Here is a 14,561-nt window from a genome sequence, read left to right as displayed (position 1 = left end):
CAGGCTGGCATTCAAAACAAGGTCGGGTGATGATGAAGGATATATCAGTTGAAGGACACAGTCTTTTTATATGGAAAACAGTCAGACTCTCATATTAAAATAATCTCATTTTGTTCATTAAGTATTTATACTTATCCTACATGAACAACTGTAATGGAGATGATCAATTACACTATTTTTTAGTATTTATTTCTCATTAAAAAAGTCTTCTGAATGCCAAATAAAACCATCAGAGAGGAAGCTTAAAATCTGTATAAAGAAGTTATTTTTTCACTCATTGCAAAATTCATTGGTACAAGTCAGTGTTGCATGATACTCTAGAGACAAAAAGTACAAATAAGTCCAAAAATGGGTTAAAAGGAGGGTAGGTTCATTGTTATTCAAATTACTCTTCTGAATGTTACCCTGGCTTAGGGAGTCTTTTAATTATTGCCAGAAGTTGGAATGGCATATTTGGTGAATTATCAGATGCAAACTCTGCTTGTTTTCTTCCTGTATTTTTCCCCAAGTATTCATTAATAGCTCACTGATGGTGGAGCTAGACAGATATTTTACCATGGGGCCAGCTTTTCTATTAGTACATAGCTTTGACGTTAACAGTACAGCATGTTGCAGAACAAGCCCTTACAGAAGTAAAAGTAACAAACCTTTGAAGTAGCTGGAATTTAAGATGTATTGTCTTTGCTTTTATTCCATTATTCACTGTTCCATCCTCAGTCCCTCAGATTCCACTATGCTTTGGGAAGTCCACAGTAGGGAAAGAAAACGTGGGGAAAAAAACCAGAAAAATGTTTAACATACTTATCTTAGCATGAAAGATAATGAGTTAAGGTCTAAACATCTCAAGATGTATATTTGGTAGACACCTGATGGGTTCTGGTTCCTAACCATGCGTAAGTGTGGGGTGGAAACAGTGAAACTGCCAGGGAAATAAGTATTCAAGGAACTCCAGCTACAGTGTGTGTTAAGTAAATCTTCTGTAGTCTATGTATGTAATGCTATCTGAAGTATGGATCATAAAGTATGAATCATGAAGTGTCTCACAAATTTTGAGAAGAAAGGCATAGCCAGTGGTACATGGAATAAATGTTTACTTTTTAAGTGGAAACATCTATAGACACATACCTACTTTTAAATACAAATCTCCGCCATCTGCCTGCATGGAAACTGTTAAAGCATTTACAGACACTTTCAAGGCTATCAAATTTATCTATCACTATTTAATGTACCCTTCATGCACAGTGGAGGTTATCCACATCTGCTTTGTTTCTATGAGTCATTAAAAACATAATCTAATGCTTTTCACCATTACGTGTAGTAGTAATAAAAATGCAATAATTTGTCACAGGGAAAGTCAGAATAAAAAATAAGTTTTATAGGATTAAAAAAGATTATTAGACAGAAATCTTACTCAAACTGATCATTTGTACTATGTGTGGGATTAGAAGAGAGCAAGGAAGAAATGTTTTTTTATCACTGTATGGAAATATGACATGTAAATTGGCCTGCTGCTCCTTCATACTTTGGAATACTGATACAGTGAGTGATTTTGTAAGATGCCATGGATTTACCAGATAGCTCATTTGCTTGCCAAAACAAATTAAGAACTTGACTGAAACAAGCATGGATGTATTTAAATAATTCAAAAGTCTCAGTTTAACCTCTTCCATTTTAAACACTGAATGATTTAAACTTAACTTGTGAGAAAAATAATTTCAGTTTCTGCCTTTTTCTCTCCTGCACCTCCTATTGTTTCCTGGTATCATAAATTAATTAATAGAGTTGATAGAGATCTTAGAAAATGTAAGTTACTTCAAGTTCTGTGTAAATAGCTTTCTAGATAGACAAGAGAGGCTATATAAGCATCTTGTTTGAGGGAAAATGTGTAAATGTGCTTATTGAGCACTAGAGAATTTACTTGGATTTTCTTACATGTGCCCCAGTTTGCAGGAGGAGCATCAGTCATAAATTGTAGCATGATGATATGTTGTCAAGAGATGCATGTCTTTCAGGGATGACACTGTGCATATTTTAAATAGCTTTCCAGAGACGTAGGACCCTGCTAGGTTAGCTAAGTTAACTGTGTCTCTTCACATAGCCCATTAGTTCTTTACAACAGAAGTGAAAATAAAATGAACCCAGGCCTGGCTTCAGCATATATTTATTTCACACTTCAAGAATGCATTTAATTCACATAATTATTGTGGTAAAAGAAATGCATTTTTTCTTGCCTTTTTTACAGACCACTGAGTAGGAACATTTCTAATTTATTACTAGGAAGGATATTTCAGGCCTCCTATGAATTGTTAGTCTTTGATAAAGAATAAAAAGTGAGTGCCAGGTCCAATTTGAGACTGCCACTACATTTTTTCTTTTCTAAGAGTTTTCTGTGAACTTAATGTATCAACAAGGTGCTGTGTGAAGATTTGGTAACAACAGGCAACAAATACCAAGCTTCAGTGTACAAAAAGAAAGAACATTAGCTTGATAATCAGAACAAACCGTACATTTTTAGACACTGAGTCCACTGTAAAAAATTTTCTGTATAACTGCATGCTAAGTGAAGATTATTATTTTAATTACTTTTTATTACTGGTGACAGTACTATCTTTGATACTTTGCAATTGCAAAACTGTGGGAAAATTATTGATAATTTGTGATACTAAGTTAGACTGAGAATATCATTTAGGTAAAATTTAAAATATACAACTATACTATTATATTAGTTAAGCAATATTTTCCACATGATTAGATTCCCTTTCAAAAGTGTGGACAGCTTAATATAAGCAAACAACATTTTAGAATCAAAAGACAGCAATAATTTAAACTAATGTGACTATGAAATGCAAACTGCCTTCAAAAATGGCTTTTTAAAAATTCTCTTTCAGGGGCGAAGCTGTGAGCTTAATTACAATGATTGCTTTATACAGTCCTGCTCCGCTGGGTTTCTTTGTGTTGATGGAATAAACAATATCACCTGTTTACCTACTACCGCCCAAAGCAAGAAAACTGTCACTGAAGTGGCTGAAGTGTTTCCTGCTGAGATTTTCGACAATGACCTTCCATCAGCCCTGGCTATGTCTATGGAACTTTGGTCTAGTCATGCTTCTCCTGATTTTCATACAGGACAGGTGTCCCAAGGTAAGTAGAAGAAGCTTCTGAGTAATGCATATATCAAACTTCTTTCCTTGTTACTGCTTTTTAAATAGTAAGAATATTCAAAATATATTAATTTTTTTCTTAAGAATGTTGTTTTCTACTTCCTGTACTGCCTTCTATTCTTTTTATTTACTCCATCATCCTTTCTTAATTGCATTTTTATGTAACTTGAAAATTACTCTTCTCTCAAAATGATTTTTCCCAACATCTTACACATCCAGTAAGGAAAACTGCACTTTCTCTTAGCTTGGTTTTCAGTCTGCTTTGCTAAAGTGTACAATTTCATATGCCTCATATTGTCCTCAGCAATCTCTGACCCTAATGCCAATCTTCCCTTCTTCCTTGGCTAGTCAGCAGCAGAAAGATAATTTGCCTTATTCCATGGGGACTTTGGTTTTCCTTTCCTAGTTCACATGTTTTCTGAATGCTTCCTTTTCTGTGCATCTAGATGTTTTTTCACTAAAAATATCTGGAACAATCTTCTCAACTTCTCTGTCATTCTGACTGTTTATAGTGATGTTTTTGGGAAGCCAAAAAATTGCCTATCCTATTATTTTTAAAGTATTTGAAGAACAGTCAACACTGGCAGACGTGCAATGTTTTATTTTGAAGATTATACCTTCATTGTGGCCTGTTCATTTTAATGAAGCCAGTATTATACAAATAGTGTGTAAGTTATCCTCTTCACAGTTAGTTTCAGAATTTTTTGCTTATATACTTTGTCAGAGTAATTACTTGTTTAAGAAATAAGCCAGGAGTCCTGGTTTTTAATTTGGGTAAATGAGTTTTACTGAACGTTTGATTTCTGTACAGACTAGTCTTTTGGGAATATACCTAAGCTTTTGTTGTGTTCTTAATAGGTAGTATTCCTTCTTGATGTAAGTAATGACACTGAATGAAATGCAGTTAGTAAGTGCAGTTACATCTATCTATCCTCCAAAATATCATGTCAGCTAGCTTGCTCATGGTCTCAATGGATAAGATTTGTAATGCATTCATTTAAATTGATTCAGAGTAGCAGTTTAGATTTAGAAAATTTAATACTTCTGTTCTGAGCAGTGCCACTTGTTCTGATGCTGGCCCTCACAGAGAATATGAATAATGGGAAGGTTTGCATTTGCTCAACTCTTGAGGTCAGTGCAACCACTTCTACACTTTTATTAAGAATATGATTTACAAAGTTGTATTTGTCTGCTATATAATACTTATAATATAAGACTGAATGAGATTTTGGTGGCCCTGTAATTTGCTGCAGACTGCATCCAGGGCCAAAGTTCACAGAATCATAGAATAGTTCGGCTTGAAAGGGACCTTTTAAGGTCATCTAGTCCTGCCTCCCCCTGCAGTGAGCAGGGACATCTTCAACTAGATCAGGTTGCTCAGAGCCCTGTGCAGCCTGACCTTGAAGGTTTCCAGGGATGGGGCACAGTGTTTCAACAACTGTCATCGTGAAAAGTTTCTTCCTTTAGATCAAAGCTAGATCTACCTTCTTTTAGTTTAAAACTATTACCAGGCACAGTATTACCTGTAAAACTATTACCTGTTCCATTGTTACAGGCCCTTCTAAAAAGTTTGTCTCCATCTTTCTTATAAACCGCCTTTCAGTACTGGAAGGCTGTAATAATGACTCCTGGGAGCCTTCTCTTCTCCACGCTGAACAGCCCCAGCTCTCTCAGCCTTTCATCCTAGAAGAGGTGTTCCATCCCTCTGAGCATTTTTGTGGCCCTCCTCTGGACCTTCTCCAACAAGTCCATGTCTTTCATGTGCTGAGGGCTCCAGAGCTGGATGCAGGACTCCAGGTGAGGTCTCACCAGAGAAGAGTAGAGGGGCAGAATCACCTCCCTCGACTTGCTGGCCATGCTTCTTTGGATGCAGCCCAGGATATGGTTGGCTTTCTGGGCTGTGGGCGCACATTGCCAGATCATGCCCAGCTTTTGATCTACCAGTACCCCCAAGTCCTGCTCAGCAGGGCTTCACTCAGTCATTCCTTCATCCCCCAGCCTGTAGTGATAGTGGGGGTTGCCCTGAGCCAGGTCCAGGACCCTGCACTTGGCCTTGTTGAACCTCATGAGGTTCGTATAGGTCTACTTCTCAAGCTTGTCCAGGTCCCTCTGGATGGCATCCTGTCTCTCAAGTGCATTAACTGCACCACTCAGCTTGGTGTCATCTGCAAACTTGTGAGGTTGCACTCGATCCCACTGTCTGTGTCATTGATGAAGATATTAAAGAGTACTGGTCCCAAGATGGACCCCTGAGGGACACCACTCATCACCGATCTCCATCTGGACATTGAGCCATTGACCACTACCCTCTGGATGTGACCATCCAACCAATTCCTCATCCACCCAACAGTCCATCTATCAAATCCATATCTCTCCCATTTAGAGAAACGGCTGTTGTAGGGGACCATGTCAACTGCCTTGCAGAAGTCTAGATAGATGACATCGGTAGCTCTTCCCTTGTCCACTGATGTGGTCACTCCATCATAGAAGGCCACTAGGTTGGTCAGGCAGGTCTTGCCCTTGGTGTAGCCATGCTGGCTGTCTTGAATCATCTCCCTGTCCTCCCTGTGTCTTAGCATAGCTTCTAGGAGGATCTGTTCCATGATCATCCCAGGCAGAGAGGTCAGGGTGACACGTCTATGTTCATGTCTTTTTTTCTTTTATGTGTGAGTTTTTAGTTTGAGGGTTTTTTTCTACATTTTTATCCTTTAATGACTGAAAAGGTAGATATTTTCAGCCTTGGGCTACTTCTGACCACTAATTTGGCTAAACAGAGCTATGCCCTAGGAGGACTAATTGCCACTGGAGAGTCTTCAAGATTATTCAGGATAACAGCCTCAACAGATACTCTGTCTTCACACTTTCACAGTTCTGCTGTTTAGGTCTCAGTAACAATAAAGTCTAATATCTTGCCTGTACCATATGTGGCTACTGATACTTCCATATGTTTAAGGTCAGTACCTCTTCCCCAGCATAATTATGATATAATCTTGTTTATTGCTAGCTCCTTAATGATACTCTGTTTTCCCTACACAAGTTTCATCTCTAGAGCAGCACCAGACTGTTGCTTTCTGTGCCACAGACATGAGTTCAGTAATTAGTAATATACCAGGGGCTGAAATTGAATTAAGTAGTGAGTGATTACTCTTGCATGGATTACTGTTTACAACTGATTCTACAAGTGCAGCTTCCGTTCTTTCTAGGTTTCCTCAAAAGGGTCTTGAAGAATTATCAGGTGTCTTTTCAGCATCAGAGCAGCAGTGGAGATTATGAAGTCCTTCAATAATTTCTCATGCCCCTACTAAGATGCGTATTTAAAAAAAAATCTTTCCTTAGTTAGTTAGTCATGAAACTCAAATGCAGACATCTCTTCCTAGTGAATATCTGACTATTACTGCTTCATCCATCAGCCAGAGACTCACAAACATCAAATCACAGTCTGCTGATTCTTTAAGTGAGTTAAGCTAAATATGTGCAACATATTCTATGACTGGAATAAAACTGATGAATTTTCAGACCAAATTCTGCACAGCATACAGTCCCCATTTTATGAGATGTTTTGGATAAACTCAGAGATACTAACCAGCTGGTACACTCTAATGGGAGCTACTGCTATTATTTCTGGGTATTTATTTTCTTCATGTAGCAAAGTAACGTCATCAGTGGAGTTCAAAGAACTGTCATCCTTGCATCCCACTACAGGAAACACACACATCTCTGATTGATAGAACTGTCTGTTCTGCGTTTTCCTTCATAAGAATCAGATACTCATTTTCCATGTTTTGATTCATGTTGTCTGACTATTTTTCATTCAAAGACCATATCTTTATAATCATAATTGTCATCACTTATGTCCTTTGAAGAGATAAACATAGACTTGATGAAATCATTAACTACTGTTAAACAACTGACAACAGAGAAAAATAAACAATTACTGGAGTCAAAACTGCATGATCCGGTTATGGAGATCTATCACTCATTAAGTCAGGGTACTTTCTTAAATGTTCAGCTGAGTAGTGCATTTCAAGAACTGCTTTTATCCTACATAGTAGGTAGTAATCCTGAGTTCAGAACACATCTACTGATAAATTCAGGTGAGACTCTTAAATAATTTTGAAAACAGTCAAGTCAGGTGTTCTTGATTTATACCTTCTGCCTTCAGGTATAGACTTACTGATGGATACTTGAAAAGTTGTCATTATTTGAATCTTCTAGTGATGAGTTATCTTACTTGGTTTTATCTGCACAAGCCTTGTCTGTGAAAACAGAAATGTGTAAAATGTTAGTGACAAAGGATTTATCTTTATATACCTGCTGTCCTACTATCCTAAACCCTAGACAGCAACTAAACACGGTGCAGCTGCTCGCTCACTCCCCCACGGTGGGACAGGAGAGAGAACTGGAAGAGTAAAAGTGAGAAAACTCATGGTTTGAGATAAAGATGGTTTAATAGGTAAAGCAAAAGCTGCGCATGCAAGCAAAGCAAGCCAAGGAATCAATTCACCACCCCCCATGGGCAGGCAGGTGTTCAGCCATCTCCAGGAAAGCAGGGCTCCGTCATGCCTAATGTTTTTTTGGGAAGACAGATGCCATAACTCCAAATGTCTCCTCTCCCTCCCCTTCTGCATCCCAGCTTTATATACTGAGCATGACATCATATGGTATGGAATATCCCTTTGGCCAGCCTGGGTCAGCTGTCCTGGCTGTGTCCCCTCCCAGCTTCCTGTGCACCTCCAGCCTTCTTGCTGGCAGGCCAGCGTGAAAAGCCAGAGTGTCCTTAACTCCTTAGCAACAATCCAAAACGTCAGCACGTAATCAATATTTTCTCATCCTAAATCCAAAACATAGCATCACACTAGCTTCTATGAAGAAAATGAACTCTATCCCAGCTGAAATCAGGACACCTATTTTAAGTTATGCCATGCAAGAATGTTAGCAATATTGTACTGAAACATACAAGATGAGCAGACACTACTGCTGCGCATGATAAGGAACTCCTCATGAATCTAAACAATGTCTTACCTAGGCTTTACAGTACGTCTGCAGTGGATTCAGCTTCTGGACTTTATCAGCTGATGTCATCTGTAGAGTTTCTCATTTCTATTCAGGCAACTTTTTGAGGTGATGGTTGTTTTTATACAAAGATAAAAGTGTCTGTCAAGGTTGCCACGTGCTTGAAAGAGATTTATTGTAATCAGGCAGCAGCCTGTTCAATGGATACAGCACCTGCTGCTCTACCTGACACAGATGGTTGTTCTTCATGTTCTGCCACACAGGCTGCTCAATCAATATAGAAACAGGTTGGAGGCTACTATAAGGCTGGCAGGCAGCTAATCAGCAGCTGAACAGTTTCACATCACTGCAGTAAAGTTTTCAGAATTTCAGGTGTAGCTTTCAACATACTTACATATAAATTCAGGAGGTATCTCTGTGTTTACAGTATATGAGCATATGAGTATGATTATCAACATTTTTAATGGAAAATAAGTATAGAGAAAAATGTATTTTATCTCTTGAGAGAATCATTTTTATATATAATATAATTAACCTGCCAATTTTCATTCCAAAATGATACAGATGATGGCTACATTTCTTGCGAAGAGTACTTTTGTAAGAACATTACAACTCTCAGAAATAAAGTCATAGAATTAAAAGAACACACAAAGACCTATGAATTCTAGAATTAAATTTGAGGGAACATTGATTGGATTGGACTACATTTTCATACTGTACATTTATAAAAATACTTTCTACAAAATGAATACCCATCAAACCAGGGAGAGGTTTTTTACTTTTGTTGCTTTTCATTCTTTGCTTGGAGATTTGTGTAGAAAAGGATGGGTTTATTTCATTGATTTAAATAACATAGAAAAACTAAAGAAAATTCTAGGCTATGAAAGATATGTCTAAAAAGATGCTAAAAAACAAGTAAAAATTTTTTTTTATATGGAATAACAGTTGTTTTCCTGTGAATGCTTGTCCATGTAGATTTAATTCTCAGTATGTGTACATAAATACACAAATTCTTTCTGCCAGAAGTGCCTCCTGATACTGTGCCTGCACTCATGAGGTCAAGTTGTCTGAGCATACCTATGGATTCCCAACTGATCAAGCTATGAATCAATATGGAAATAAATCTCAAGCTCCACACCTAGTGGATAACTACTGACTTAAAAATGTTGTCTCAGGACTAGCAAAGAAAAATGTCTTAGGTTTTAAACAAATATGTTATTCTCTACCCCCCCACCTTATTCTTTGATAGCCTCAGTGTGAAGTATATTTGCACGGATTATGCCATACACTTTCTAAGTGTTTCTTTCAATATCTGAATTGTTTGGCACCAAGTGAACTCTTTGGGGTCCATATTAATCCTGTTTATTGGCTTATACAATACCAAGACACCTAAAAGTCACCAAGATCATAGTATTGCATACCACAGTTTAGTTGACCACTATCTGCTTCCTCTTTGAAAGTGGGAGGCCCAAATATACCAAAAAGAATAAAGTTGACCCATACTTGCATTTCACCTTTCCTATAAAAGCATCAGAGAGATTGATCTCCTAGTTCTTCCTCTTAAAGAGACTGCCTCAGAAAGCAGAAAAGGGCTTTAGAACTCACTTCTTGAGTGGGAAATTGCTTGGGAGTTAAAGGAAACATATACACAGGTATTGCTGCCATGATTCCAATATCCATATGTTAAAAATACATGAACATACATAAGTTATGAGGTACACAGAGAGACCTAAAAGGCAGTATCTTTCAATATCTTATTTTCCATGTCTGGGTCTATTTTGCAGTGAAAAAAAGAGATGAGGAGGAAAAGTGCATTCCCAAAAGTAATATTTGCCAATGTGTTGATGCATAAGCAAATCTATGCCTTGTTCAGTAGAAGAAATAAGGCTGTTACAAAGCCAAATGAGATATGCTCTCAGATGATTACGATCCTTAATGCACTGGCGTATCCATAGCAGAAGAAATGTGTCTAGCTGTTAAACCTGCTGTACACTTCTTGCTTACCAGACTTAGTGTATTTATTCATAACCCATATTATTAAAACTCGGGAAAAAAAAGACTGATGATCCACCATCGATAACCTGCTCTCTGGGGAAGATGGGTACTACATACTTCTCATATGTTTTAGCATTGTTATTCTCATCTGACAATGAGTTCATGCATTACAGCAAGTTCTAAGAGAGTTTAATGTAGCAGGGGCCTCTAGAAAAGGGCTATTAGAGATGTGATCTGTTTAGCAGAAAAGCATATTCTTTGGTCCAGTCTCCAGGTATGCATTTCAACTACCACACCATTTGCTTGTGGCAAATAATGTTTTGTAAATAAATTTGTTCTGAGAAAAATACATGTTTATAGGAAAGCTTTTATGGGACCAGAGGGAATTACCTAAGTTTTCCATCACACACAAATGTCTTTTAGCACTGCGCAAAGTTCTGTATGCATGCTTAATATCCCTATCCATAATATGAACATGCTCATTGATGTGAATATTGTCCTGCTGACAATTATAATAGGAGAAGAGCTTCCATCTGGGTTTTGAAAGCTCTTCAACATGAAGATAGTCAAAGAAATTTTCTTTAGAGGTGGCTTCCACAGGTATCCAAAGATCTGTGAAGACATGTAATGATTTGTTCACTTGGTGCCTCTGGTCTAGGTTATGGATCTCAAACATATTCTACTAGCAGCTTGAAAAATAAGCCCATTTTTAAAAATGCAGGGCTATTTGAAGAAATTATGTCTGTAGCGTGGCCTGTAAATGTTCTGTTTTGCTGCTCTTTCCAGCAGCAAAAGTAAGACTAGGGAAAATGCAGACCCTCTGCTGAACAAGGCAGGGAACCTAATGATAAAGCACACAGAAAAGGCCAAGGTACTTGGTGCCTCCTTTGGCTTATTCTTTACAGATAAGACTCACCTTTGGGAATTCCTGACACCAGTGAGGAATTCTGGAACAAGGAAGACTCACCCTTGAAAAGGATCAGGTTAGGGAACATTTAGTAAAAATGGGCATACACAGGTCTGTCGGACCTGACACAATGATGTTCCCACAAACACTGAGGGAGCTGGCTGAAGTCATTGCGAGGCAACTCCTGATAATATTTGAAAGGCCATAGTGAGCAGGAGAGGTTTCTGGTGACTAGAAGAAAGCATATATCACTCCTATCTTCAGGAGGGGCTAAAAGGAAGATCCAGGGGACTACAGGCCAGTCAGCCTCACCTCAATTCCTGGGGAGCTGATGGAGCAATGGCACAGGAAGGAGGAACAAGAAGGTGGTTAGGAATAGTTTGCATGGAGATATGAAGAGGAAATAATGCTTTACCAACCTGATAGCCCTATGATGAGATAACTGGCTTGGTGGATGAGGAGAGAGTAAGTGGTTGTCGTCTATCTCAAGTTTAATAAGGTTTTCAACACTTTCTGCCATAATGTCCTCTCAGACAAGCTGGCCATGTATGGACTAGATGAGTGTACAGTAAGATGGACTGAAAACTGGCTGAACTACCAGGCTAAAAGGGCTGTGTTCAGCCAAACAGCATCATGGGCTACATTAGGGAAAGTTTTTAGACCAGATCAAGAGAGCTGATTCCATGCACTTGTGACACTGTATCTGGAGTCCTGTGTCCATTTCTGGCCCCAGTACAAGAGAGACATGGACTTACTCAAGTGAGTCCAGGGAAGGACCATGAAGATGATGGACTGTAGCATCTCACATATGAGGAGAGTCTGAGGGAGTTGGGATTTCTTAGCCTTAAGAACAGAAGGGTTAGGAGGTGATCCTGTCTTATCAGAGGGACCTTATAAATATGGAGCCAGAGACTTCTCAGTGGTGCCCACTGACAGAACAAGCAGCAATTGAAATGAGTTGAAATGCAGAACTTTTTTTTTTCCTTTTTTTTTTCTTTTTACACTGTTAGGTCAGTCAAGCACTGGAACAGGTAGCCCAGAGAGATTGTGCAGTTTCTATCCTTGGAGAGATTCAGAATTCAACCAGACAGTGTCCTGAGCAACCTGTTGTAGCTGTCTCTGCTGTGAGCTGATGGGGTTGGATTAGATGATTTCCAGAGGTGCCTTCCAACCTTATTTGTTCTGTGATACCCTGTAATTGTTTGGAGAGAATTGCCTTACAGACATTAAGACGACTCCTAGTATTTACTTCCATGCAGGTATCTAGTTACTCACCAAGGGTGGGATTCATCTTACCTGTAGCAGCCCTTTAGTTAATCTGTGTAAACTCTGTCATTGTGTAGTAAATGAAGAGGAAATGGCACTACCTGCTTTAGACATCTATTCTGGGATAGGATGTAAACTCTTTTCCTTTCCTACATACGTAGTGTTGTGCTTCTTTTCAGTTTTGTTTTTGGAAAAGGAACTGAATATTGGGCCAACTTTTCCGTTCACGTTATGTGTGTGGGTGGTGAAGCTCACAAAGACATTTGGGAGACCAAAACCAGTAGAACCAGATGCTAATAACGCATGTCAGGGAAATAGAGCTGCTACACAGCAGCTAATTGACTTTATTTCTATTACTCGTGGAGAATAACACACATAAAAAAATACTTTACTGAAGTGGATTTTCATCCCTCTATTATACCACCTACTCCCACTGCTTAAATGGTTTGTGTTCAATATATATCATTATTTCCTTTAAGGCTGCCTAACATATCAAGTGGGATCTGAAAATCTCATTAATAATAGTCAAATTGGCTATTTTGTACATACCACAAAGCTTCTCATATGCAGTATTATTTTGTGTAAAATCTTGCTCTACCAAATTTCAAATTTTGATTTCCCACTTGCTCACATCAGTTGTTATTAATTAAAGACTCCTAGGAGAAAGGAAAATTCAGAACTTTCATTGTTTTTTACACACGGTTTTCCATAATAATCTGATACCTTTCCATCTTTCTCCTTAATCAAGTTCTATTGAATGATATAAAACAGTGTATGCCAACGTTTCTGAAAAATGTTGAAATTACATGACACCATTGCCTTCTAATTCTGTTTTATCATATTGATTTGTGTCTGTTGCATTCACCAGAGCTGCCATCACTCTCATTACTTTAAACTTTGTCTTTTATCAGTTCTGCCAGACATATCATTATTATTCAGCCCATTTTAGTTTTCGTGCTCTCAATAGCTGTAATCATATGCTGATTTTAAGCATATCTTTATATCTGCTATATCAAGGAAAGAAATACTTTTAACATAGTTAAGATGCTAGGTATGTAGGTTAGCATGGAATTTCATGCAAAGTGAATGCATTGAACCTTGATCTAGTTTTTGCACTGTATCTGTAACTGCTAGAAGCTTGAACTTGGTAACTTTCCAGACCTCTTTCACAAGCAGTCATTCTCCCCTGTGATCTGATAAGGAACACATAGAAGTGTTAATGCAAGCCTGACCTGCTTCTGCTTTTATTTAGGTGCAAACTGCTGCCCTGCAAGCAAAAGCATTTTGATAGCCTGTAACTTTGAAGTGCATTTTTTACTCAGATTACTTCATACTCAGACATCTAGGCAAGTAATATATATAGGAAAATGTGGGAATTCTGTGTGCATGAATGTCATAGCAAGAAAAAAGATAAACAAATTTTTTTTTTTTTAAAAAGGTACACAATTTGTTAATTGCCAAGTTTCTATATTGGAATGAAAATGAGTACATTAATATACTGACATGTATACACCTATATATGTATATTATATATATTGTGTATACACATACACTATTGTCTATGAAGTTTGTAAAATACACATACAAATACACTGAGAAAAGTCCATACTCATACACATTCCATTTTCCTGATATAGACAGATGTCTTCCATACTATCAATATGAACAGTTCTTGGTTCAGTTACATTGAAAAATATTTTGTCCTTTTTGAAAATACTGACTTTTAACTTCATCAAACACATAGTTCTCAGGTCCATAATCCTTAGTATTTCTCTCACTAAAATGCTATACCTGTGTAGTAAATGATGTTTCTTTTCTCTTTAAACATTGTGTAGATATATTATAAAAATCTGTCAACTTTTGTTAATATCATACTCTCAAGTCTGTCATCTAGTGTGTCATAACAATGCAGAATGGTCAGAAAATTTTAGAAGATCAATATGTGGCTAACTTTCAATCAGTCTTTGATATGAATCTCTTGATATAAGTAAAATGGTAATAGTGGAAGAAAAATTATATCTGAGGTGTAGTCTTTTTACAGTGAAATCTGGAGGATAAATTTCAGAAAGAACAGAAGGAATGAATTTTACTCGTCTGCAAAAAATATCACAATCTAACATGTGAAAAGTCCACAATGTTATAGCATCCATGGCTCATTTATTAGAAAATGGAATTAACGAAGTGTGAAATAGTGGTTTATATGTCATAATACACAAGAA

At 37.6% G+C, this 14,561-nt stretch overlaps 1 protein-coding gene across 1 annotated transcript in view; it reads left to right on the top strand.

Annotated features, from left to right (window-relative positions):
• Positions 1-14,561, top strand: part of EYS (eyes shut homolog) — a gene marked incomplete at both ends in the record, with an annotated part of 830,586 nt that overhangs the window by 409,530 nt on the left and 406,495 nt on the right. The window contains one exon of the mRNA XM_081998016.1: positions 2,889-3,141. Within this exon, the coding sequence (XP_081854142.1) occupies positions 2,889-3,141 (253 nt within the window). The remainder of the gene's footprint in view (positions 1-2,888; positions 3,142-14,561) is intronic.

The sequence above is a fragment of the Phaethon aethereus genome (genome assembly GCF_964289735.1).
Source record: "Phaethon aethereus genome assembly, chromosome: 3".
Taxonomy (NCBI): domain Eukaryota; kingdom Metazoa; phylum Chordata; class Aves; order Phaethontiformes; family Phaethontidae; genus Phaethon; species Phaethon aethereus.
The sequence above is the reverse complement of the archived record's forward strand: the minus strand, read 5'-3'. Positions and strand labels throughout refer to the sequence as shown.